The sequence below is a fragment of the Nyctereutes procyonoides genome, unplaced genomic scaffold (assembly GCF_905146905.1).
Source record: "Nyctereutes procyonoides isolate TBG_1078 unplaced genomic scaffold, NYPRO_anot_genome, whole genome shotgun sequence".
Taxonomy (NCBI): Eukaryota; Metazoa; Chordata; class Mammalia; order Carnivora; family Canidae; genus Nyctereutes; species Nyctereutes procyonoides.
The window spans coordinates 3,200,213-3,224,618 of NW_026575122.1; the positions used below are offsets into that span (position 1 = coordinate 3,200,213).

At 41.0% G+C, this 24,406-nt stretch overlaps 1 protein-coding gene across 1 annotated transcript in view; it reads right to left on the reverse strand.

Moving 5' to 3' along the window:
* Nucleotides 1-24,056, reverse strand: part of APELA (apelin receptor early endogenous ligand) — a 35,282-nt gene extending 11,226 nt beyond the window's left edge. Inside the window, exons 1-3 of the mRNA XM_055336265.1 lie at nt 24,028-24,056; nt 9,860-10,527; nt 8,454-8,543 (exon numbers count right to left, since the gene is read on the reverse strand). Coding sequence (XP_055192240.1) covers nt 8,455-8,543; nt 9,860-10,527; nt 24,028-24,056 — 786 coding nt within the window. The 3' untranslated portion in view covers nt 8,454. The remainder of the gene's footprint in view (nt 1-8,453; nt 8,544-9,859; nt 10,528-24,027) is intronic.
* Between the last annotated feature and the right edge of the window lie 350 nt (nt 24,057-24,406).

Consider the following 24,406-nt stretch of genomic DNA (forward strand, 5'->3'; position numbering starts at 1 on the left):
TATGGTAGGGGAACAGACATTTGTTATAATAATATATCACCTATAACCTACCTACATTTCATATGTTTAATATATAATATATTTTTAATATATTATCATTAAGGCATGATTTTTATAGAAAAATTTTATTTCATCAGTAAGTTAGCAACATGAAGGATTTTCCCTGAGCGTGGTTAATTGAGAAAACAGTACTTTTCTCTCTTTCATTCCCTTTTAAGAGGCCCTATGGATATTATAGTGCACACAGGAATCCCCTGTATTTAGGACCACCTTCAGGACACTGACACGTTTTAAACATTTATGCTCCAAGCTTCAGGGGCCCAATCTTGCAATCAAGGAATGGACATTCCAATACTGATAAAATCTGGACCAAACACAGTAGAACATAATAAATGCCTTTAAAAATGACACTGATAAAAATGCTGTGATTGTTGACAGAGTGGAAGATTATTTTAAGCTGAGTGGATGCAAGTGGACCTCATAAAGGCAATGGAATTTAGAAGAGCTCTGAGGGAGGGAAAGGGTTAAATTTGAGATGAGGGAAGCAGTTCCTACAAGGAAACACTTAGCACAGAGATAGAAAATCAGAATTCAGTTTGTCAGTTACGGTTAGAAAGTAAAGTGAAAATGTGCCTTCAGGTCTCACTGTAGTAAATCTTTTTTTTTTTTTTAAAGATTTTATTTATCTATTCCTGAGACTCACAGACAGGCAGAGACAGAGGCAGAGGAAGAAGCAGGCTCCTTGCAAGGAGCCCGATGTGGGACTCGATCCCAGGACCCCAGGATCACACCCTGAGCCCAAGGCAGATGCTCAACCACTGAGCCACCCAGGTGTCTTAAATGCTAAAATAACTAAAAGGTTCATTTCCTGTCTGTTAGCAACATTTATGGAGTGCCTGCTGTATGCGGGACACTTTCATTGGCTAATGAGGCAAAGATCAATACAACCCACTATTAAGAAGTTGGCTAAGCCACACCTTGGTACGACTCCCTCCGGGTCCATTTTGTGTGGCCTAGCAGCCTGCACGGGCCTGGCACCAACACTAGCCCCTCCAGCAAGCTCCTGTGCCCAGCAGCAAAGTCACAGGCAAAGAAATGTAAGCTCCCGATATCACTTCTCCAATAGCCCTGTGCGGGACTCGATCCCGGGACTCGTGGATCCTGGGACTCCAGGATCACGCCCTGGGCCAAAGGCAGGTACTAAACCCCTGAGCCACCCAGGGATGGGTGCAAAACTTGTGGAGCAAAACTCTGCTCTTTGGTTTGAATTGACCCATCAGACCCTAGCCCAAGAACCCTAAACACTCCACCAGAATCCCAAAGCACTCCACCCTGTAGGTAATTAAGGCATCTGCCCTAGGGCTTGCCTGTCTCTAGGTCTGCTTCTCCCTTAACCTTCCCATGGTGGGGTCTCTCCAGGCATTCCATGACCTTCCCCCAGGACCTTCAAGGAATACATTTCTCTATTGCAATTTACCTCCTGGCCAGCTTTTGAACTAAGGCTCCCCTGCTCATTGTCCTGCAGTAGATGCTCCACTTAACAAATGTTAATTCAACAAAGCAGAACAGCCACACTCTGCCTACAGGGAACTGGCATCCTGCTGAGGAAGGAAGGGAGGAGTCCTGCCAGCTAACAAGGTGTCACAAAGCAGTGAGTCAGGAACTTTGACAGAATTATTCAAATAGGTTGAGAGCAAAATGTAGACCTCCAATACACATTGTAGGGGCATCAAACTCAGGAAGTTTCCTGAAGGATGAACTAACAGCCAGAATAAAGTAAGGACACTGCAGACAGAAGTGTACTTTGAAGAATAGCAAGAGGTAAAGAATAGACTAAAGTGATGTTAATAATAACTGTAGCTGCTACTGATTCAGCAGTTACCATGTGCTAGGTGTGGAATGGCAAAGTTGATACCGTTACTAGCTCCCTCTTACAAGTCTGGAAGTGGCGGGGGGGGGGTGTCTTTTTTTTTTTAACATTTTATTTATTTATTTGAGAGAGAGTGTGTGTGAGACAGACAGCAAGGACAGTGGGGAGGGATACAGGGAAAGGGAGAAGCTGACTTCCCACTGAGCAGGGAGACCAATGTGGGACTCAACCTCAGACACTGGGATCATGACTGAGCCACCCAGGCACCCGGTGGTGGGGGTCTTAAAGAGGACAACTGACTTACCAGTGACCACCAGCGAGTGAGCTTGTGATCACTCAAATGACCACGGAGTTCAGCTCGAATCCACAACAGCCAGTGTTAATCCTTTCTTATCCCCTCTAGGAGAGGGAAGGGGAGAACAGCTGACAGATGGTGCTGGAGAGGCATATTTTGTAAGGTCTTATTTTTTAACTTATGGGAGTTAGAAGGCTTTGTTATGTCCTGAAGACTACCGGGACAGTTAAGAATTTTAATCAAGATGAGACATAATTGGATTTACAGCTTGGGAAGATAAAATAATAAAAGGAAAAAAAAAAGGGTTTTCCAGAAGTGGAACTAGAGGTTGGAATGATCAGTTAAAGAGTTGAAGTCATGCTGGAGAGATATAACAGGTACTAAGATAGTAACAGAGATGAAGAGGAGGGAGCAGATTTTTAAAAACATCTCAGGGTAGAAATGACAGGCCTGGGAAACCAGCTAGAACTGAATATTGGAGCACCAGAGTCTCAAAAATTTACAGAGACAGTAAAATGCATATTTCATAGCACAGAGCTTGATACAGAGTAAACATCTGATATATAACAGCTCTACAATTATTCTCCAAATTCTGCGAACACAAGAGAAATACCTGCACAGGAGTAATTGAAGAGTTTAAGTGTGCATTCATTCGTTCATTCATCAAATATTTCTGTGGAGCTTACTACAGTCACTGGGCATATAACTGTGATCAAAGCAAAGTCCCTGCTCCTATGGAACTTACATTCTAAGGAAGAGAGGCAGATGATACTACACAATGACAAGGTAAATATATGTGATGTCAGGTGGCAGTAGGTGACATGGAGAAGAACAAAACAGGAAAAGGGAAAATATATTTTGGGTAGGATGAGGTACTGCTTTTTTATATAAAAGTTTATTTTGGCGCAGCCCTGGTGGCTCAGCAGTTTGGCGCTGCCTTCAGCCCAGGGCCCAATCCTGGAGACCCGGGATCGAGTCTCACGTCGGGCTCCCTGCAATGGAGCCTGCTTCTCGCTCTGCCTGTGTCTCTGCCTCTGTGTGTGTACGTCTCTCATAAATAAATAAATAAATCTTTAAAAAAATAAAGTTTGATATCCCTTTTTTTGTTTTTTGTTTTTTTTTTAAGGATTTATTTATTTGAGAGAGAGGGAAAGAGAGAGCACGCATGGGTAAAAGGGACAGAGGGAGAGAGAAACTTAAGCAGACTCCTGCAGATTGCAGAGCGGGACATAGGGCTCGATCTCATGACCCTGAGATCATGACCTGAGAGTCGGGCACTAGCTGACTCTGCACCCTGGTATTGCTTTTTTAAAGAAAGGAAAGTCCTTCCTGGTGACATCTATGATTTTGGAACAGAGAACCGAGTTACAAGAATAAGCTATGCAGAAGCCATGCTTGCGATTTGCAAATGCACTGTAGACATGAACTTGAAGTGACTTAGAACAGCTAAAGTGATCCCACGTAGGCGACTGGACTCCTGGTACAGGTACTAAGAAATAGTGATTTGTTTCAGAGATAATCAAAAGGGAGCATCGTATCATTGGAATGAAGACCTACTCACTATTTGACCTATAGCAAGATAACTGAGGACAGAATAAAAATGTGTTCACTGGATTGAGAAGAAAGTCATTGGGGATCTTTCCCAGAATGCAGTGGGTAGCAGTGTATTGAAACAGAAAAGAAACAGCCACTTTTTCAAGAAACTTGGCCATGCAGTGAAGAACAGGGGCTAGTCACTAGAGAGCACCATGGGGTCAGCGGTGCACCTATTTTCCTCGTTTTAAAAGATGAAACCAGTCAGTTTTGACATATGAACAATCTGAGGAAGAAAGGGAATAAATGTCAGCTTAAGATTCTTGAGATGTAGAGAGAGTACCCACACTCAGGAGAGGAATCTCTTAAAAGACTATGAAGTGAAAATAGAAGTGTAGCAGATGTAAATGTAGCTGGAGTGTGGAGTCTGATTTTAAAGCTTGATGATCTCCATCTTCTCTGGGAAGAGAAATTATCTCTAGCTGTGAGCTGGAAAAGGTTAAGAAGTTCAAGGAAACTAGAGATCATTAGAGATTTAAATGTAGGTGACTGGGAATCAGAGATGCCTAAGGGTAAGTAAAAGAGTTTTTCCCCAAAAAAAAAAAAAAACTTGCCTGGCTCAGTCCGAAGAGCATGCGACTCTTGGGGTCATGAGTTTGATGCCCACATTGAGTGTGGAGGTTACTAAAAATAATTGAATGAATAAATAAACTTAAGGCAAAAAGGGGGGGGGGTGTTCTCACAAAGTCCTGCCAATGTTGAAGATAAAATGCTCCACAAGAGTAGCGATTCTGTGCTTTAGAAAGTTGGCTTTCAGTTCAGCAAGAGAGTGAGAAGGGCCGAGACAATAAATAGTACAATTGCAGAAAGAACTGGCAGGTGAGGCTAGAGGTTTGGTCAAAGGTTAGAAGCCCATAACTTTGAGGGGGTAAGAATAAGGCAGAAAATAGAGAACATACTAAGTATTTAACAGAATGGTAATCAAGAGTGACAAGAGAGTACTAGCTGGTCTCAATTTAAAATAATGTACTAAAATGTACTTTTACCAGGGCACCTGAGTGGCTCAGCCAAGCTACGCAGAGTCTTGGTTTTGGCTCAGTTTGGGATCTCAGGGTAGCCACCCCCCCCCACTCCCCTCCCCCCCCCCCAACTCTGCTGGCTCCCTGCTAAGTGCAGAGTCTGCTTGAGATTCTGTCCCTCTCCCTCCTCTGCTCCTCCTCTCCCACCCTCCCACCCCTGCTCACAAGCTTTCTCTCTCAAATAAGTCTTTTTGCAAAACAAAACAAAACAAAAATTAAATCCACCTTTACCAAAACCTTTTCATAGCCATTGCCTCTGGGAAATGAAAAAGGCCAAAGAGACTTAATTTTGACTTTACATTCTTTCATACTGTTAGGAAAAGATTTTATACTATAAACATATGTCACAATTATTAAAAAGCTAGATAGGGACACCTGGCTGGCTCAGTCAGTGGAACATATGACTCTTGATTTCTGGGTTGTAAGTTCAAGCCCCATGTTAAGTATAGAGATTACTTTAAAAAAAGTGAGATCGAGTGTACATTACTGGGTTATATATTTATCTAGAGTATTTTTTATTTGTTTTATAGATTTTATCTATTTGAGAGAGAGAGAGAGAGAGAGAGAGAAAACACAAGCCAGGGGAGGGGCAGAGGGAGAGGGAGAAGCAGGGAGCGCCACATGGGGCTCTATCCCAGGACCCTGGGATCATGACCTGAGCCAAAGGCAGGTGCTTAACAAGTTGAGCTGCCCAGGCGCCCCTGGAGTACATATTTATAAAGAAAAGCATTGGGATGCCTGGATGGCTCAGCGGTTTAGTGCCTGCCTTCAGCCCAGGGCGTGGTCCTGGAGACCCGGGATCGAGTCCCACATCAGGCTCCCTGTGTGGAGCCTGCTTCTCCCTCTGCCTTGTGTCTCTGCCTCTCTGTGTCTCTCATGAATAAATAAATAAAACCGTAAAAAAAAAAAAAAAAAAGAAAAGAAAAGAAAAACATTGATGGGATGCCAGGGTGGCTCAGTGGGTTAAGCATCTGATTTTGGCTCAGGTCATGATCCAGGGGGTCCTGGGATCGAATCTCACATCAGGCTCCCTATTTAGCAGGTGGCCTGGTTCTTTCTCCCTCTCCCTTTACAACTCCCCCTGCTTGTGATCCCTCTCTCTCTCTCTCTCTCTCTCAAATAAATAAAATATTCAAAAAAAGGGGAAAGCCTTGATACAGTGAGATTTTATGGCTAGAAGAGGAAAATCATGAGAATCTAAGGATTTTGCCTCATTTTCCACTCTAAAACTAAAACATTAGCATGTAAACTTGAATTTCCCAACACCCTTTCTCATTTTCCTCCACTTCCTAATTCACTTAGGGCTGAATGTGATACCAACATATTTCAGCAAGAAAAAACAATTATGAAGAGAAAGAATTTTACACAGCAAGATTTTTCTATTTAATTAACTCAGTTGTAAGGGTTAGGAAATGTCACTGACGATCACTGAGAAGGACTCTAGGAGTTGGTAAAATTGACAGAGTAAAGATAATGGGGCATTCTTGTTAAGGGAGCTAAAAGCCTAAGCTCCTTCAAAGGTTAATCTGGACAACTTCCAAAGTCAACTGTTTACCTCACCTGTCCTCTCCCAGTCTTACATGACCCTAACTGAATCAAATAACCATGTGTGATTTTTATCTAAAACATGCAGAAAACAGGGGTGGCTATCTGGCTCAATCAGTCGAGCACTCCTGATCTTGGGATCCTGAGTTCAAGCCCAATGCTGAAAAAACAATTAATAAACAGACAAATAAAACATTCAGAAAACAGAGGGAATAAGTGAAAGGGAGGTTCTGCCTTAGAGTTCCACTACACCTAGGACTACAGTGATTTAGCCAGCAGTCAAATCATTGTGTTGCAGGACTTATAAAAAGTGTGCAAGAATTTAGGATGAGAATTGTGATTTCACATCTGAGGGCAGCACTGGGTATTATAGCCCTCGTTGAGCAAGACCTTGGAAAATGATCATAATATTCATCCCACATTGGCTCTTATGCTATCACTGGATTTCAAAAGAGGAGTTCTGTACATTCTTCGAAGAACTGTAGCTGGAATGCAGAAGTAGTCTAAACAGAAATAAGAAAATGGATGCTGTAACCTGAGCAGTTCTTTACAACAATCGGTCAAATTTTGTACAGGACTTCTCTTACTAGATGGTTTACACAGGTTCTATTTAGATTTCCCTTTGGTTTACAAACTTGGTTTATAGATCAAAATTTTCCTGAATTTTGACAATTCAAACTTCATTACTCTGTCTTGTTTACTTGCAACCCTCGTTTTTATGGCAGGTGGTTTGTGGAGAAAGCTGATACAACCCGTGGCCAACTGAGGGCTTTTATTTGCCTTATGCAAGGTATCTTTCTCAGTATATGCAGGAATTCCCTTGCTACTGTGAACTGCCTCCTCTCCTCTTTGTTATTTGTGGTGGAGTGCTGGGAAAGTCTTGAACTTCTCTCCTAAGCACAGATTTTACCACTGTTTATATCTGAGATTGAAATGCATTATTGACACATGCCAAAGGATTCTTTAGGATAGAAAATGTTTTAGCCCCTATTAGTTGGCCTCTCAGGAATTTCTTACTGTATCTTTCTGGATTTTTCCAACAAAGTTATTGTTCATATTTTGACAGCAAAGGGTAATTTGTTACAGATACAGGTAGAGAGAACTTGGCTTTTTGTCTTAGCCCTCTTGATACATGATTACTGAATTGCTCCTTCATTTAATGTCCCACTAGAGGACATTCCCCAGGTTTGAAAAGCATGTATTAAACAAGAGGCATGGCAACCATTCTCTCCTTGAATGAATAGTGCCATAAACACTACAGTCTATAGACCAACTGAATAAGCTAACTTAGCAATTGCCTGCGTATGCTAACCAGCTGAGGGATATTTCTATGGCATTTTTTTAAAGGATGATATATTTTATAAGAATTAAAGAGCTTAAAATAATTCCAGTGGAATGCCCCATCATTTATTTTTTAGTATGAAGAAATACACAGTTGGGCAGTGTTTGAAGTTAATTGATTCAAGCAGTATTACTGGTAGTGGTGGTAGTTTAAAAATCACTGGTCTTTCAGTGAAAAAAAAAAGGGGGGGGGAGGAGGAAAGTTCTTTTCATAATTTAAAGATGCAACAACCATCAAGACCAATTCTATGTGTAAGGCTGGAAAATTGCCATGGTATTAATATTAAATTGATCTTATACACTCAAATATTGTCAAGAAAAATAAACTATTTTAATAATCTATGAAAATATCGAGGATAGTACATCATCTATATGGTGTAATTGGGCAAATATGTTCCAATGCTTTCAAGGGCACAGTGGTCTTAGTGTCTTACAGGGCTATTCAGTGTTCTTGAAAACAGATTGTTTAAAGATACTATCACAATTATATTCTCTGCGTACCTGAGTTTTCATTAGGAAATTGTTTAACACAAGAAGAGTAATCCCTACCCTATCACTCGGAATCAATGATTATCAAGATTTTCCTACATTTGCTTTATCCCATTAAACAACTAGAACAATTCTCAGATATCATGTCATTCACTATTCCCATTTGTCAGGATGCATTCCTTGAACTGATATCATCTTAAAGGTATTATCACATATTACAAAATATAAATGAACCTTCTTTGATAGATCTAATCTGGAACATTGCCTAAATGTAGTAAAAACAATTTTCTATCAGAAATACCTCAGGGGAAGGGCACCCGTGAATGGAGAGGCATACATCTCCTCTGAAGGCAGTTGTGTCTGTGCAATTTTCTTCTCATTGCCAAATTAGCTGAGAAAAAAAAAGAGGGAAATATTAAGAGCATATTTCAGAAAATGAATTGTTTAATCTGGAGAATGTAAGGGAATATTTTGGGTCCAAACTATATTGTGATTATTTGGTACTTGGTGATTGTGATATAAAAATTAACATGATGCAAAAATATGAAAAAAATACTCCTAACAACTCATGTTAACAGCAGGATCTATTTATAATAACCTCCTCCTTCCACATTACTTCTTTCTAAATGCTCTTGGATTTTCAGCTAATGTAATGAATTAATCACAGATACTTTACAAGAACATTGTCCAAGGTGTTCTGGAGTTGAGAAGTTTGATTAGCAATTGCTATTAACTGTAAGCAGGGGCCAGCTGCTTTCTGAATTGCTGATTTGTACATTTTTTTCTTGTTTATGTAAAAGGGCAAACCCGGGGACGTCATTTGAAATAACCTCAGTGATCAAACTTCTCATTAACTAGAAGGGAGAGACTGAATTTTTAACCAGTTATGTGCCCTTTTCTGCTCTAAATGGAGAAGTATGTTACCAGTTGAATAATCTGACATGGAATAAATATTACCACCTTTCTCCTTAAATTTGGGTTTGCTTTTCCCTCAGTCAGAACACTTTCTTTTCTTTTAACTTGCCAGGGCTTTGAAATCTTAGGTATTTGATTTTGAAGTAAAAGCACATTAGAGTAATTGTTTACTAATTCTTGCTGGTAAGAACAACACAACTATACCATCTTTGAAAAATGTGTCAAGTCGATTACTATTATCTTGACCATAAATATTTTTGACATTTTTGGCTCTGTAAGCACAATAATACTAACAGCTGCATTTTAAGTGAGATATATAATTACGTAACTAGAAATAACAGCTATAATAATCTGTCTTAAGGTTTCATCTGTATTTTGTCACATGATCTTTCTGTTAATTCAAAATGTTAACACTGCCCCCCCCCACTCCAGCCAGCAACATGTTCTGCTAATCAACCCCTTTGGCTTTTACATTTTCCCTAAAAATCCGTTAAGTCTGTTTACCTCTGTAATCAATAGACCCAACAGTTGTATTTCTTTTTTTACTTACAAGGACAACATACCTAAAGTAACTTAGGAATCAATTTTTCTTTGAATTCCGAAAAACAGTGGTAAAATACTCAACGTCATTTTAAAATCCACCTACTTTTTAAGTATTCGAGTAGTAGACCCGACGGGATGGATAGCATGCTTCGGAAAGCCTACATTCTTACCCAAACCCCTTAGCGACCTGCAACAGGTACGTGGCCGCCCTGCTCACACAGGCACGGACAATGACTATCAGAGTCCTACCTGGTCTCTGTCCGTTGATGACAAGGAGACTCAGCATGAGAGCACAAGCCGCAAGGAAGAGTTGCCGCAGTCTCATGATTCCGCGTCCCCGCGGGAGCGAGCTCGGGGTGCAGCGGGCCGGGGGGCAGCGGGAGGTCCCCGCGGGAGCGAGCTCCGGGGCAGCGGGCCGGGGGGCAGCGGGAGGTCCCCGCGGGAGCGAGCTCCGGGGGCAGCGGGCCGGGGGGCAGCGGGCCGGGCGGTGCAGCGGGAGGTCCCCGCGGGAGCGAGCTCCGGGGGCAGCGGGCCGGGCGGTGCAGCGGGAGGTCCCCGCGGGAGCGAGCTCCGCGGGCAGCGGGCCCGGCGGTGCAGCGGGAGGTCCCCGCGGGAGCGAGCTCCGGGGGCAGCGGGCCGGGCGGTGCAGCGGGAGGTCCCCGCGGGAGCGAGCTCCGGGGGCAGCGGGCCCGGCGGTGCAGCGGGCCGGGCGGTGCAGCGGGAGGTCCCCGCGGGAGCGAGCTCCGGGGGCAGCGGGCCCGGCGGTGCAGCGGGAGGTCCCCGCGGGAGCGAGCTTCGGGGGCAGCGGGCCGGGCGGTGCAGCGGGCGGCGCAGCCTCACAGTCCGCGCGGGCTCCGGGGAGGTTAATGATCACCTCCCCCGAGGCTACTGGGCTGCGGCGGAGCCTCCCGCCCCCCCTTTATTTCCATAAGCAAATACCGGTGAGCGAAAGCGGGGGCTGAGCCCGGGGGAGGGAGCCCGCAACTCCACCTGGACGCGGAGAGATGTGTGGACCCAGGCACCTCCCCCGCCCCCCCTTTGCATCTGCTGAAACTGGGCTTTGCCGTATTGATCCCACGAGCGGAAACCAATCGAAATGACAGGAAGTCTCTCTTTTGTCCTTTTCTGAAGGAACTCTGGCCGAGGCTTTCTCCCTCCCAGACCCGCTGCCAAGGGGTGCCTTTTCGCTCCCAGTCGCTAAATTGCCTCCTGTGTGCGGCTTTATATCAATCAGCATTCCTGAAGTTTGAGAATGTTCTGAAGTAAATCTGAAAAAAATGTTTATCTTTTGACTTCGCAAAGTGCGATTTAAAAAGTAACGGGGATTGCTTCCATCTGCAATACCATCCAGGAGTTTTTAAAAAGGAGGTTTAGGGAAGCTACAGACTCATGAAATCTGTGTTCTTTTTTTTTTTTTTTAAACATTCTTTTTTTTTTAATTTTTTTATTTATTTACGATAGTCATACAGAGAGAGAGAGAGAGGCAGAGACACAGGCAGAGGGAGAAGCAGGCTCCATGCACCGGGAGCCTGACGTGGGATTCGATCCCGGGTCTCCAGGATCGCGCCCCGGGCCAAAGGCAGGCGCCAAACCGCTGCGCCACCCAGGGATCCCTGAAATCTGTGTTCTGTTTAGAAAATGTGTATGTGGTGGGACAGCAGCCTAACGCATCTCGGACACAGAAACGAGACCTGGGGAAAACAAGTCCTCCGATCACCTCCCGCTGAATTCAGAAGACCCAGGAACGTCTAGTATTGTCTCTGCACACATGCCCTGAGATCTTCTGAAGCATTTTCTTGCCAGGGGGTAGCTGTTGCAAATGGAAATCACTGTCCTTACTACAAAGTGAACGAACGTAAAGAATAGTATAGATACACTCTGGGACGCAAGTACAGCCAAACTACCAAATCTAAAGCCTGGGCAACTTGTTCCCAATGGCCAGGCATTCTAGTGCATTTTCCTTCTCTAGGTCCAGGTAGTTGATGCATAATCTTGGGCTTCCAGAGATTTGAAATTAATGCATGATTTGTCCTACAAGTCACTCTGTAAAATTCCCTGCCTGCCTAATTATCATGTACTTTATAACAGGCAATAGCATACAGAAATTCTTCAAGTTGCCCATCTGATGACTGGAAACATAACATTAAAGGGTACTGCATTCCTGTGCTGCATTTGTACATCACTTTGCAAAATCAATGAAATACAAGAGTTTGGACTCACGATATAAAAATTCATCGGGGAGTCTGGCTGGCTCAGTTGGAAGAGCTGCGACTCTTGATCTTGGGGTCATGAGTTCAAGCCACCCCACTGGGGATTACTTGAAAATAAACTTAAAAAAGTAGTAAAAGATAAAAGTGCATCATGAGTAGCAAAGGGTTTGTTCAAGTTGTCACTTCCCCTTCAAAATTCTCAGTAGAGCATGTTGGAAAACAGCAAGCTAACAAAATTGAGTGTTAAACAAAACAACAGGAGACCAATATAGATTTTGACAATATAACTTCAACTTTAGGGCACCTGGGTGGCGCAGCAGTTGAGCATCTGCCTTTGGCTCATGTCATAATCCTGGGGTCCTGGAATCAAGTCCCCCTTGGGCTCCCTGCATGGAGCCTGCTTCTCCCTCTGCCTGTGTCTCTGCCCCCTCTTTCTGTGTCTCTCATGAATAAATAAATAAAATCTTTAAAAAAAAAAAAAAGGAAGTAAAAAACCTTCAACTTTAAGTATATTCAAAGGAATAATAGTTTTCTTTAGGATAAAAGAGTGACTACCATAGACTGCATATATCAATTAAAAATTGTTTATATTTCATTACCAGATGATAACGAACTCCTAGAATATGGCCAATAAAAGCCAAGCACTGTGGAAGATATACTTATATGACATCTCCACTGATCAGGATACAGTGGAGTGTTGTATTTGTCATATAACTACTTTGGGGCACCTGTCTCGTTCACCCTGTAGAGCATGCGACTCTTAATCTCAGGATTGTTAAGGTCAAGCCCCATGTTGGGTGTAGAGATAACTCTTAAAAAAAGTCTGTCGTGTAACTACTTTGAAGATCAATGTTCTCATTTCAAAAAATTGATACAAAATACTAGGTTTTCCACCTGTAAGAGTTATAAGATAATGTAGAACATTTATAAAACTTAAGATATTGCTTATTTATATATTTAAATAGTATTCTTTCCAAAACAACTTAAGGAAGAAGATGATGGTAATGGTTATTATATTTAAGCAGTTGTTTTGGGGAGTGCAGTAATAAAGTGTTATAAAGGCGATCGGCAAACTGAAATGCTAGACATTGAAGAATAATGATGTGGGATCCAGCATTTCTATGGAATGTGGGTCACCAGTGGTGGTAAATCATTCATATTGAACAACCAGACTGGAGAAATCTCAGTAGCAAAATGATTAGTGAAAACAATGCAAGTGGCCCTGCAAACAGTGCTTGTAGCCAGCTCCTAGTTGAAAAGGATGAATCATCTTTGTTTCTGTGAACAGAAACCCCCACTTTACCACCCCCTATAGCACAGGTCAGGCTCCTGTGAGTGAGCCAAGCCCTGCCCTTCTGGGCCAGGTACCAGGCTAAGTGCATTGCTTACATTACTTCACTTAATCCTCCTTCCAACACTCCGAAGTACTCCTCCCTGTTTATTAGATGAGAAAATTATCAACTAAAGAGGGTGTGGTCTCCAAGGCTATGCCACTGGGAAGAGGAAGAAATGGAATTCAAATTTCATGAACTGAACTCTCAACCATTTTGCTTTCTTCCCCTCTAAGGCCCAAATCCTAGTTCTTATGATAACAGCCTCTTGAAGACATCACAAATAAATTAGGAACATACTTCTTGTACTGAATTGAATAGTGCCCTTCCTCCCCGAATTCATGTCAGCCTAGAACCTCAGAATATGGACCATGTTTGGAAAGAGGGTCTTTGCACATGTAAGTAGTTAAGATTGAGATCATACTGGAGTAGCTGGGCCTTAAATCCAAAAGACTGATGTCCTTATTAGAAAAAGGAAGAGAGGGCACCTAGGTGGCTCAGCCGATTAAGTGTCTGCCTTCGGCTCAGGCCATGATCCCAGGGCCCAGGGATCCAGTCCCGTATGGTACTCTCTCATCAGGGGGGCCTGCTTCTCCCTCTGCCCCTGATCATGCGCTCTCTTTCACAAATAAATAAAATCTAAAAAGAAAAAAGGAAAAGAAGGAGAGACACAGGACACACAGGGAGAAGGCCATGTTGCAGCAGAGGCAGAGATTGGATGTATGCTGCTATAAGCCTAGGAACACCAAGGATTGCCAGCAGCCACCAAAAGTTAGGAGAGAGGCATAGAACATATTCTGCTTATTAGATTTTATCTAATATAATTTAACTTTTTTTTTAAAAAGGTGTTATTTATTCATGAGAGACACACAGAGAGGCAAAGAGAGAGGCAGAGGGAGGAGAAGCAAGCTCCATGCAAGGAACCTGCTGCGGGACTCAAGGATCACGCCCTGAGCCAAAGGCAGACACTCAACCACTGAGCCACCCAGGCGTCCCTAATTTAACTTTTAAAAATAAATTAATTAAGTCTCCTCTATAAGCATTTTCTGATTCCTCCCAACTGAAAGTGATTTCAGTTCTCTTCGAGAGATCTGGAAAATTTCATTTGGTTATCATAGCCTTTTCACCACTGCAGCACTTAATGTCTCCCTATGGGCCATAGTACATTCATCCTGGTCTGACAGTTTCTTGAGGACATACGAATGCCTACAGAAATAAAAACTCCCTGAATGGAAAGACTTGTTCTTTCACTTTTTGATGTCTTCTCCAGAACCTAGAAATGTTAAATATAGAAGCCATGAGATATTAAAAAATAAAGGGTTGAGAATTTAAAACCAGTATGGCTCCAGAGTGAATATTGGAATAAAGAATATGGAAATGTGAAAAATATACACCTGGAAAAGGTAAAAAGGAAAAAGAAATGAAATAAGTTCAGGAATTAGAGCATTACTAGAATGGCAGTTTATGGAGATTGATCCAGATAAAGATAGAACAAGGTGTCTTTAAAGTCTGAAAAGCTGTGTTCTGTAACTAAGCTCTATGATCTGTGATAGACCTACCTCTATAGAGTGTTAACTCCTTGATGGCAGGAAATTTTATGTTTTTCTTCATTGCTGTATGTTAATTATATAACTTACTGGTTTGGGTCTTTCTTTCTTTCTTTCTTTCTTTCTTTCTTTCTTTCATTCATTCTTCCTTTCTTTCTTTTTTCTTTTCTTTTTTCTTCTTTCTTTCTTTCTTTCTTTCTTTCTTCTTTCTTTCTTCTTTTCTTTCTTTTCTTTCTTTCTCTTTCCTTTCTTTCTTCTCCACACCCAAAATGGGGCTTGAACTTCCCACCCAAGGATCAAGAGTTGCATACTCTGCTGTGAGCTAGCCAGATGCCCCATAAAACTTATTGTTAAATAAATGAATTAGTAAAATTGCACTCTAAGTATCTCTATATAGTAAGGCAGATTTTTTTTAAAGACTATTTGAGAGAGAGAGAGAGAGAGAAAACATGAGAAAAAAACCCAAGGGGCAGAGGGAGAAGACTCCCTGCTGAGCAGGAAGCCTGATGTGGGGCCAGATCCCAGGACCTGAGATCATGACCTGAACTAAAGGTAGATGCATAACTGACTGAGCCACCGAGGTGCCCCAAGCAGATCTTAATAGTGTCAGAATCGGCTCTTGATTCCTGGTTAAGCACCTGCCTCTCTTTGCGGTGGGATTAACTCCTGCCCATGGATGGAAACATTTAAAACTGATCCCGATGGAGACAGACTATGCCTTTGTTGAGAGTCTGTCTTCGCAAGAGTGTTTCCTATTGGAGTCCTGTTTGCTCAGATGGTGTTGACTACCTTCTCCTAATACCTTGCTTAGATTTCAGCTATCTGCCCTCAGCCTTCTTTCATCCTGGTTTTCCATCTCTATGCTTTCTGATTCTTGCTGGATTTTGGACTAATATATTGATTGACCTCTGGTTTTGGTATACATTTTTCTTTTGGCCCTAGGTTCCATTTTGACCACTTCTGGGTCTAGATCAATCCCACCACACTTTTTGTTTTCATTCCCTACATTTGTTTTCCTGGGCCTCCCTGAATTATTTACTGCCATTCTTGGACCCCAAATTAACAGTGAAGAGGAGTTAACAACCAAAACTGTAGAAAAACAAAATTATAGTAAATAAAAAAATTTTCTTTTTAAAAATTTGTGTGACCAAAATTGGCATTCTCCCTACTTAGAGGAAATAGTGAATTACACATGTTAAAAATATCAAATGTATAAAATTAGAATATTGAGTGTGGTAAAACATGTATTCAGTACAATGCTCACTCAAACATTTTCCCAGGATCTTCTTGGGCATATGAGCTGGTTGAAAAAACATTACTGATCATAAATGCTGCATCAAGCTAGTATCTGGGCCAAAATACATATTTTCACAAGAAACCATAAGTCCAAAAAAAAAAAAAAAAACCAACACAAAAACAAAAAACCACACACACTTTTGAGAATATAGATATCTTCCTAACCCTCATATGCCTGGCAAACCAGAAAAAAGTAATATGGTCATGGATGTAGTAGACTCTCAGTTATATCATGCACAAAAAAGTAATAGATGTGGCAATATCTCTGGAACATACAGATAGCCCCCTGCATTATTATGGTGATTCTTATTTATTGGGTTAAAGTGATTGACCAACTGACATCAAGAAGACTTTTGTTATCATGGCACATTAAAAGGGATATTGATGATCTTTACATATTTTTCTAATGAAAATAAATTAGGTAAAAATTATTCAATTGACATAGAAGAGGTCCCACTTAGTATTTCTCTCTTTTTTAAAAAAAGTAAGTGAGGGGCGCCTGGGTGGCTCAGTGGTTTGATTGTCTGACTTCAGCTCAGGTCATGAACCTCAGGGATCCTGGGATGGAACCCGTCATCAGGCTCCACACTCGGAAGTCTACTTCTCCCTCTCCCTCTGTTCCTCCTCCCGCTCTCTCACAAATAAATAAATAAAATCTTTAAAAAAAATAAGTGATACATTTTGGGTTTATCTTCTCTACCTCTACTTTTAACGTTGCTTATATGCTCATTCTGATCAAAAACATCTCAGGAATTCTCATAACATATCCAAGTAACTCCTAAGCAACGATTACTGTTTATTGGATGCATTATATATGATATAAAACTGCTAGTAAACCTTGTGTTAGAATTCTTTAAGAGTGTATTAAGACTTTGAAATTATAGAATTTTGAGTTTTTTGAATCATAAAGCTTGAGTGGTCTAGAGCGCAACATTAAACCAACAGATTAGAAACTTGGCGTGTGATCATTTTGTTCATCACCAAAAGTGAAGGTAGTTTGGTGTCGTGGAAATAGCATGACTTTGGGAGTCAGGCAAATTGAAGATTTTAGCCTGGTTCCTGTCACTAAGTCATGTGGTTTTGGCCAAGTTATTTTGTCAGATCCTTTGTTTAGAATGTGAGCTATTTAGACTTTAAATTTACAGAATCTGGGATGCCGGGTGGCTCAGCGTTTAGCGCATGCCTTTGGCCCAGGGCGTGATCCTGGAGTCCCGGGATTGGGTCCCACGTCGGGCTCCCTGCCTGGAACCTGCTTCTCCCTCTGCTTGTGTCTCTGCCTCTTTCTCTGTGTCTCTCATGAATAAATAAATAAAATTTTAAAAAATAAATAAATTTACAGAATCTTAAATTCTCCAAAACCATAGTTTTGGGGTCCACTTTAATTTCCTTTGGCTGAAAATTTAAGAGGGTTAACAAATTTATTCAATAAATATGAAATGAACTACTTCATATATGCAGAGATTTTGCTGCAGTTCATGAAAAAGGAAGACGCAAGCCCAAAGCATCTGTGACTCACAACAGTAGGGTAGTATCTTGCTGATTGATGTGTGGTTGACAAAGTCCAGAATATTTTGTTGATCAATTTCCAAGTGTTTTATCCTTTCAACCCTGACCCTTATTTCACTCCCTAGTAGCATACCACAAAATATCATTTCTCTTTCTCAGAGAATCAGTCCAATTAACATTATCCCAGGATGCTCAGCCCCGTTGTCTAGCCGTGCCACACTTTGCCTGACTGTTTGCCTGATAACTAGTGCAGGATAATTTCCAACTCTCTCCTTTCTACAGGGAGTGCCCCTAGGGGCTATTTGATAAGAATGTTGGGTACAGTTCTCTGTCAGACCTCTTGACACGGCTGGAATGGGTATGTTATTGTTTATTATTATGTTGTGACTTCTGTGTTCCCCAAACTTGGCACCTGAACTGGAAATGTCTGTGATCTCTTACTCAGTTACTGTGACTGCTTTAGATTTGCTGAGCCCATTTCCCACACACACACTGATACTTAAACCAGTTTATGTGCTTTTAAAGTCTGATAAAAGTCCTAGAAATAGATCTAGGAGGAATGTTAGATATGAAATCCGAAAGAAAGAGAGAGAGAGAGAGAAAGAAATGAAGCCCATTCTGCTTTGTTTCTATGAATGAGAAAACTGGCATCAATGGCTTGCTGAAAGCTGAAGCAAGTTAGTAATAGAACAAATGTGCCCTCGCTACAATTCAAGCAAGGATCTTGGGCAGCCTGGGTGGCTCAGCGGTTTAGCACCGCCTTCAGCCCAGGGTGTGATCCTGGAGACCTGGGATCGAGTCCCACATCGGGCTCCCTGCATGGAGCCTGTTTCTCCCTGCCTGTGTCTCTGCCTCTCTCTCTCTCATGAATAAATAAATAAAATATTAAAAAACAAACAAACAAGGATATGTAATGGGAATGATCCTTGCTGTCTCACCTGCTATATGCTAAGTATTGTAGTAACTTTACTAGAATTAACTGATTTAATCTTCACAACAACCCTCTTCTGCTTGTTTTGCAAATTGGGCAGTGTAGATATAGAGAAATGAGATAGTTTTCCAAGGTTACACGGAGAGTCAGCAACAGATCTAGGTTTTGAATCCAGACAGTGAAAGCCCAGAGTTACAGTTCTGGGTTGCTCGCTACCTCTCTCTCCACGGATGCAGGAGTAAAACAATCCTTATCATGTATTAAACTTGGTGGAGTTTCCCTTAGTATTTACAGTGGAAATAATTTTGTATTTTCTTCTTTTAAAGATTTTATTTATTTGATGCAGAGTGAGAAGGGCATGGGGAGAGAGAGAACAAGCACAGGCAGGGAGAGTGGCAGAGGGAGAGGGAGAAGCAGACTCCCCTGCTGAGCAGGGAGGGAGCCCAATGCGGGGCTCATCCTAGCACCCTGAGATCGTGACCTGGGCCAAAGAAAGGCATTTAGCCAACTGAGCTACCTGAGTGCTCCAATTTTGTATTTTTAATAAAGCTTTATTTGAATTTTAGGTCTTATTCATGTGCTTGTCTTCCAATGAACAAACCTTATTGGATTTCTGACTCTGCTGAACTGGTCAAATGTTATTTTTCAGAAATTTAATTGTTAGACAGTCATAGAATATGTGGACATGTAGGGATGTATTTAAAGAAATTAAATTATTTAGGTTAGGCTACTGCTTTCTCATGAATACTTTAAAACATCCAATTCCTCTATCACACAAGCACAAAAATCTGTTATAGCACGAATACAAATTCTCTTTAAAAGACTGGTATACTAACTTGGCAGGAAGTAAACTAGAAGAATAATTATAGGTGTGTCCTTTTACTTCTCCTTTTCTTAGATCAAACCTCCACCGTGAAGTTTACTTCTTTTTAAAATCCTGTAAGCCAGCACATACGGATCCAATTACTTAATTGTCTGCAGAGTTGTAATGACAGTCACTTCTACTGATTTCAGCCAGTCTGCCAAATCTCTAGAAGCAAACTGAGGAATGGCTCCTCTAACTTGACCCTTTGTCCTTTTTGGAAGAAGCCAATCAGTAGCAGATGCAGTTGTGTGTGTGTGCGCGTGTGTGAAGGAAGAATGTTTATGGCAATCTAGTCATTTGAAAAGGAAAAGAATAAAGTGTGAAATAAAAGGGAAAAATGAGATGTAAGAAGAGAGAAAGAGCTGAGGCAGCAGGACAAAGAGGAGGCTCAAAGGAGAGAGCTTGACTGTGAAGGAATTTTGGTGGCCTCTGTATTTGTTTACCTCTAGGAAAATGTGTTTTGCAAATTTAATTACCATACAACATGATTGCTCTCGGTAAAATGTAAGACAAAAGCCATAGCAAGTTAAATGGATTTAAGGAAGTTTTGGACCTGGAATTACAATCTCATGGAAACAACTTTAAATTTTGAAAACACTTTGCTAGTCCTCTAATCACACCTCAGCAAGATGGGCTGAGAGGATAGTTAACATATCAATGTTTCCTCCTGATGGTAGCAGAGGACAATGGAGTGTTACTTTCTTTAAAATCTCACTTTATTTTTTAAAAATTTTTTTTAGATTTTATTTATTTATTTAGTTATTTATTTATTTAGAGAGAGAATGGCTGGGACACAGGCAGAGGGAGAGGGAGAAGCAGGCTCCACGCAGGGAACCTGACCTGGGACTCGATCCCAGATCTCCAGGATCACACCCCAGGCTGCAGGCGGCGCTAAACCGCTGTGCCACCAGGGCTGCCCTAAAATCTCACTTTAAAGATAAAATTGACAAAGGTGATCAACCTCTTTGTTTTCTGCTGAATCTCTGCTCTGTTTCTCAGATTTTAGTCTCTCTCTTTTTTTCCCATTTCATTTCAAATCAACAAAATAGAGAAGGAAGGAAAACCTCAAGGGGAATTACTAAAGAGTTGGCTTTCTCCTCTATCCTTTTGGAGACCATTTACTTTTAATGATTTCTCAATGCTACCTCCAGATTAAAAATGAAGGATAGATAATGCTAATGCTAGGTGTAGTCTGCAAAACTGTCTCAGATTGTCATGAAGATCTGTGTTAGCTCTTACAGTCCCACCATGGTTGATTAGTGAAAGGTACTATGTTTTTTTATCTCCACATGGTTTTTCCTTCTTCCACCTGGGAGTGAGTGTTGATCAGATTCTAGCCGGCCCCTCTGGACTACACATAGAGACCTAATATTTTAAACATAAATAGCATTACTAAATGGCGTTGTTAGGCAGAACATCTCATATTAGATAGGATACACTAGTTCATGAATAAGAATGCCGACATGATTTCATGGTCTAACTTCAACTAATGACTCAACAGCAAATAGGCTTTCTAAATATTTTTATTTTTAGGTAATCTCTATGTCCAAAGTGGGGCTCGAACTTACAACCCCTAGATCAAGAGTCTCATGCTCTACCAACTGAGCCAAAATATGCTTTCTGACTTACATAGTTGTGAGATAGTAACTTACCCAAGTGCTGCTTTGGGGGAAGTTAAATCAGCATCCTTGGTATTTTATCATTTGGCAGAAAAATTTAGTACACCAATAATAAATGCTCCAATTATCAAAGTAACAATCCTTTACTGAGCTGAGCTCATGGTATGTGAAAAGCACCATGAGTTCATATGTTGTTCTACAATATCCACAAAAACACTAGGAAGTAGAAACTATTCTTTCTCCATTTTTCCTTTTTTTTTTTTTTTTTTGAAGTAAGCTCTACATGCAACATGGGAATTGAACTCGTTCATGACCTGAGGATCAAGAGTCACATGCTCTATGGACTGAGCCTGCAAGGTGCTCTTCTTTCTCCATTTTACTAGTAGTGAAATTGAGCCATAGAATGGTTAGTAACTTGCTGGCCTTCTGAGGGCCAAGTGGCAAGGTCAGACTTAGAACCCAGAGCCAGCACTCCTAACCACGGTGTTAATCTGCAGTTTCCCATCATATAGATGGTTTACCAATACTCTCAACACAACCCAGGTTACCTATGCTGACATGTACAAAGAATGAATAAACATTAGGAATGTAAAGATAAATGCATCATGGGGCACCTGTCTGGCCCAGTCAGCAGAGCATGCAACTCTTTACACAGTGGGTATGGAGATTACTTAAAATATAAAAATGCTCTTGAGAGAAGATTACATTGCTCTTTTTTAGCAAAATCATAAATGGTGAGAGGCATTTTGGATAGATTTTCCACACAGAAGAAAATCAAATATGGCACCAATTCCTTCCAAGTCCTTTATAGTATGACCTGTTGTCTATCCTTACCTTCTACTCTTCCCCTTCTCTCTGTTTATTTATGTATTTATTTATTTTTAAAGATTTTATTCATTTATTCATGAGAGACACAGAGAGAGGCAGAGACACAGGCAGAGGGAGAAGCAGGCTCCATACACGTCCCACACTGTATATTTAATTGCTTATCAAACCCACATATTTTCTTCCCACAGAGTTTTTGCACCTGCTGTTCCCCTTTCTTGGAATTCTCTTCTTCAGATCTTCACATGGATAGATAGTGATGGGGTTTAGGACATGATATCCCAAAATATGGCACGCAGCATTTCAAATATTTTAAGCTGAAGGAGTTGGAGAAAATAACGGAAGCCAGAAGGTGATGTTGCCTCTTCTGATATCTCATGAAACAGATGCTTGTTTCCCTGCATGGAGCCTGCTTCTCCCTCTGCCTGTGTCTCTGCCTTTCTCTCTCTTTCTCTCTGTGTGTCTCTCATGAATAAATAAATAAAATCTTAAAAAAAAAAAAGAGCTTATGTGACAGGTGCCCTTCCTATACCTAGAGGAGAGGAGCATCCTTATCTTCTAGGTCAAAGGGACCCCAAGAAAAATCTGAACAACCAGGCCTTCCTAAAATTTCCCCCAGTCTAGTAAACTTAGCTCACACTCTGACCTATCACATATCTATGTGACTGGCCACTCGTCATCAAACATAGCATAGAGGTGCTCGTTCCTTTGGTTCTTCGTCTTCTTCAGAAGGCTCCTATGTCACGTAAATTTATCTTAAATAAATTTGTATGCTTTTCTCCTGTTACTGTCACTTCAATTTTCAGACCCAGCCAGGGGCATGAAGATGGTCAAGGAAAACTTTTTCTTCCTGTCCAATAGTTTTTCCTCGTGCTCTCTGCCATTCCCTCTGCTTATATGCTCTCATATTGTCCATTTTCTTATTTTTGGAACATTTAATGCAATCTTAAATTTATTTATTTATTCAATGATCTCTCCCCACTCAAATATAAACTCTTTGAAAGTAGGGATCTTGCTTCCCGTGCTCATTCTATCCATTGAGTTCAGAGGCATGTGTGGTACACAGTAGGCACTCCATACATCCTTGATGGATGGTGAATACGAAGACATTCTCTACAGGAGCCCTGCCACCTGCTGTTCTGTGTTTACCCTGTCAACCTTGAACACCCCAGCTTTTACCACAAGAACTCCAAAGTGCATTTTTATTGCAAAGAAGGGGGATTTGAAGACTTTGTTGTCACAGTAGGAAATCCCTTGACTTTTGCTTTAATACTGCATGATAATACCATAACCTGTGGTGATAAATACTAACCTTCATAAATCCCAAAAACCTAACTCCAAGTATCAAAATATAAAAGAGTTATGCATGTACTTTATTTATGCACTATATTTGCACTATATGCAAGGGAACTGATTTATTTTTAGTGATCATAAGGCAAAAAAGGGTTGAAAGATCAAGAACAAACAGAATGTAATTTAATATTTCTTTAAAAAAAACTGCCTTTTGAAGGCCTTTACCAACTTGGGAAATGATATTTTCCAGAATAAATTCCATCTTCCTTGTATATGCTTTTATGTTCTGACCACCCATGCTACAAACCATTTTTATGACTCCGCTGCATTAAGTTCAGGGGAAAATGTTTATATTGTAATGTAGTTGGCAAGTTATTTTTCTTACTCTGTGAAAGCATCTCATTTGCACGGCTTCCAGACTAAGGTAAGGGTTAAATCCCACAAGAGTACTCTGTCACTGTCCCCACAAAAGAGAGACTACAGCCCAGGGCTGACTCATTGTATGCTGAGGACCTGTCTGGTGGATCACCCAAAGCCAGACAAAGAGAGCCATTCACATAAACTGTCTACTACTCCCTTTGTGCCGGGAGAATCAGAAGAGAACCGCCAACTGACAAAGGTCACCTTTGGAGTAATGACTGGTAGATTTAATTTATGCAAATATATAAAGCTTCAGTCAAGGTACTTTGCAAATTAGATTAACAGTACTCATTTCAAGGATTTTTGTAAACCCTGAGAAACTAAAACACTTCGGTCTGAAGAAATCAATTACTTTGATTTAAAAACCATGTTCAGGCTTTCTGATGATAAACTACAGAAGGGGTATTGAAAAGGCCCTTTCATATTCATATTATTTGTATTTCCTCTGAAATCTTGGAAGTATTTTAATTTAATTATTATTTGATCATGTTGGCAAAGCTGCTGGTCTCATTCTCCGTGAAAGCTACCTGCACTAACAGAAAGGTCAAATATGGGATGTATGATGGGAACTTACCTTACTAGCTTGGCACCATGACTCCCCATCTCTGACATCTAAACCTCCTTCTTTATAATGTTGAATTTTGAGTCATTGATCTTTCTGCACCCACGTCAAATTTAATAAGGCTTAGTGTAGAAAGAGTGCAAAGAGGGAGAAAAAAATTCATAAATTTTTCATAAATTTACCACTTAGAGGCAGTTGCTATTAATATTTTCGAGCACTTCTTCCTTTTTAAAATTCCTTCCTTTTTATTTTTATTTTTTTTTAATTATTTATTTATTTATGATAGTCACAGAGAGAGAGAGAGAGAGAGAGAGAGAGAGAGAGAGAGAGAGGCAGAGACACAGGCAGAGGGAGAAGCAGGCTCCATGCACTGGGAGCCCGACGTGGGATT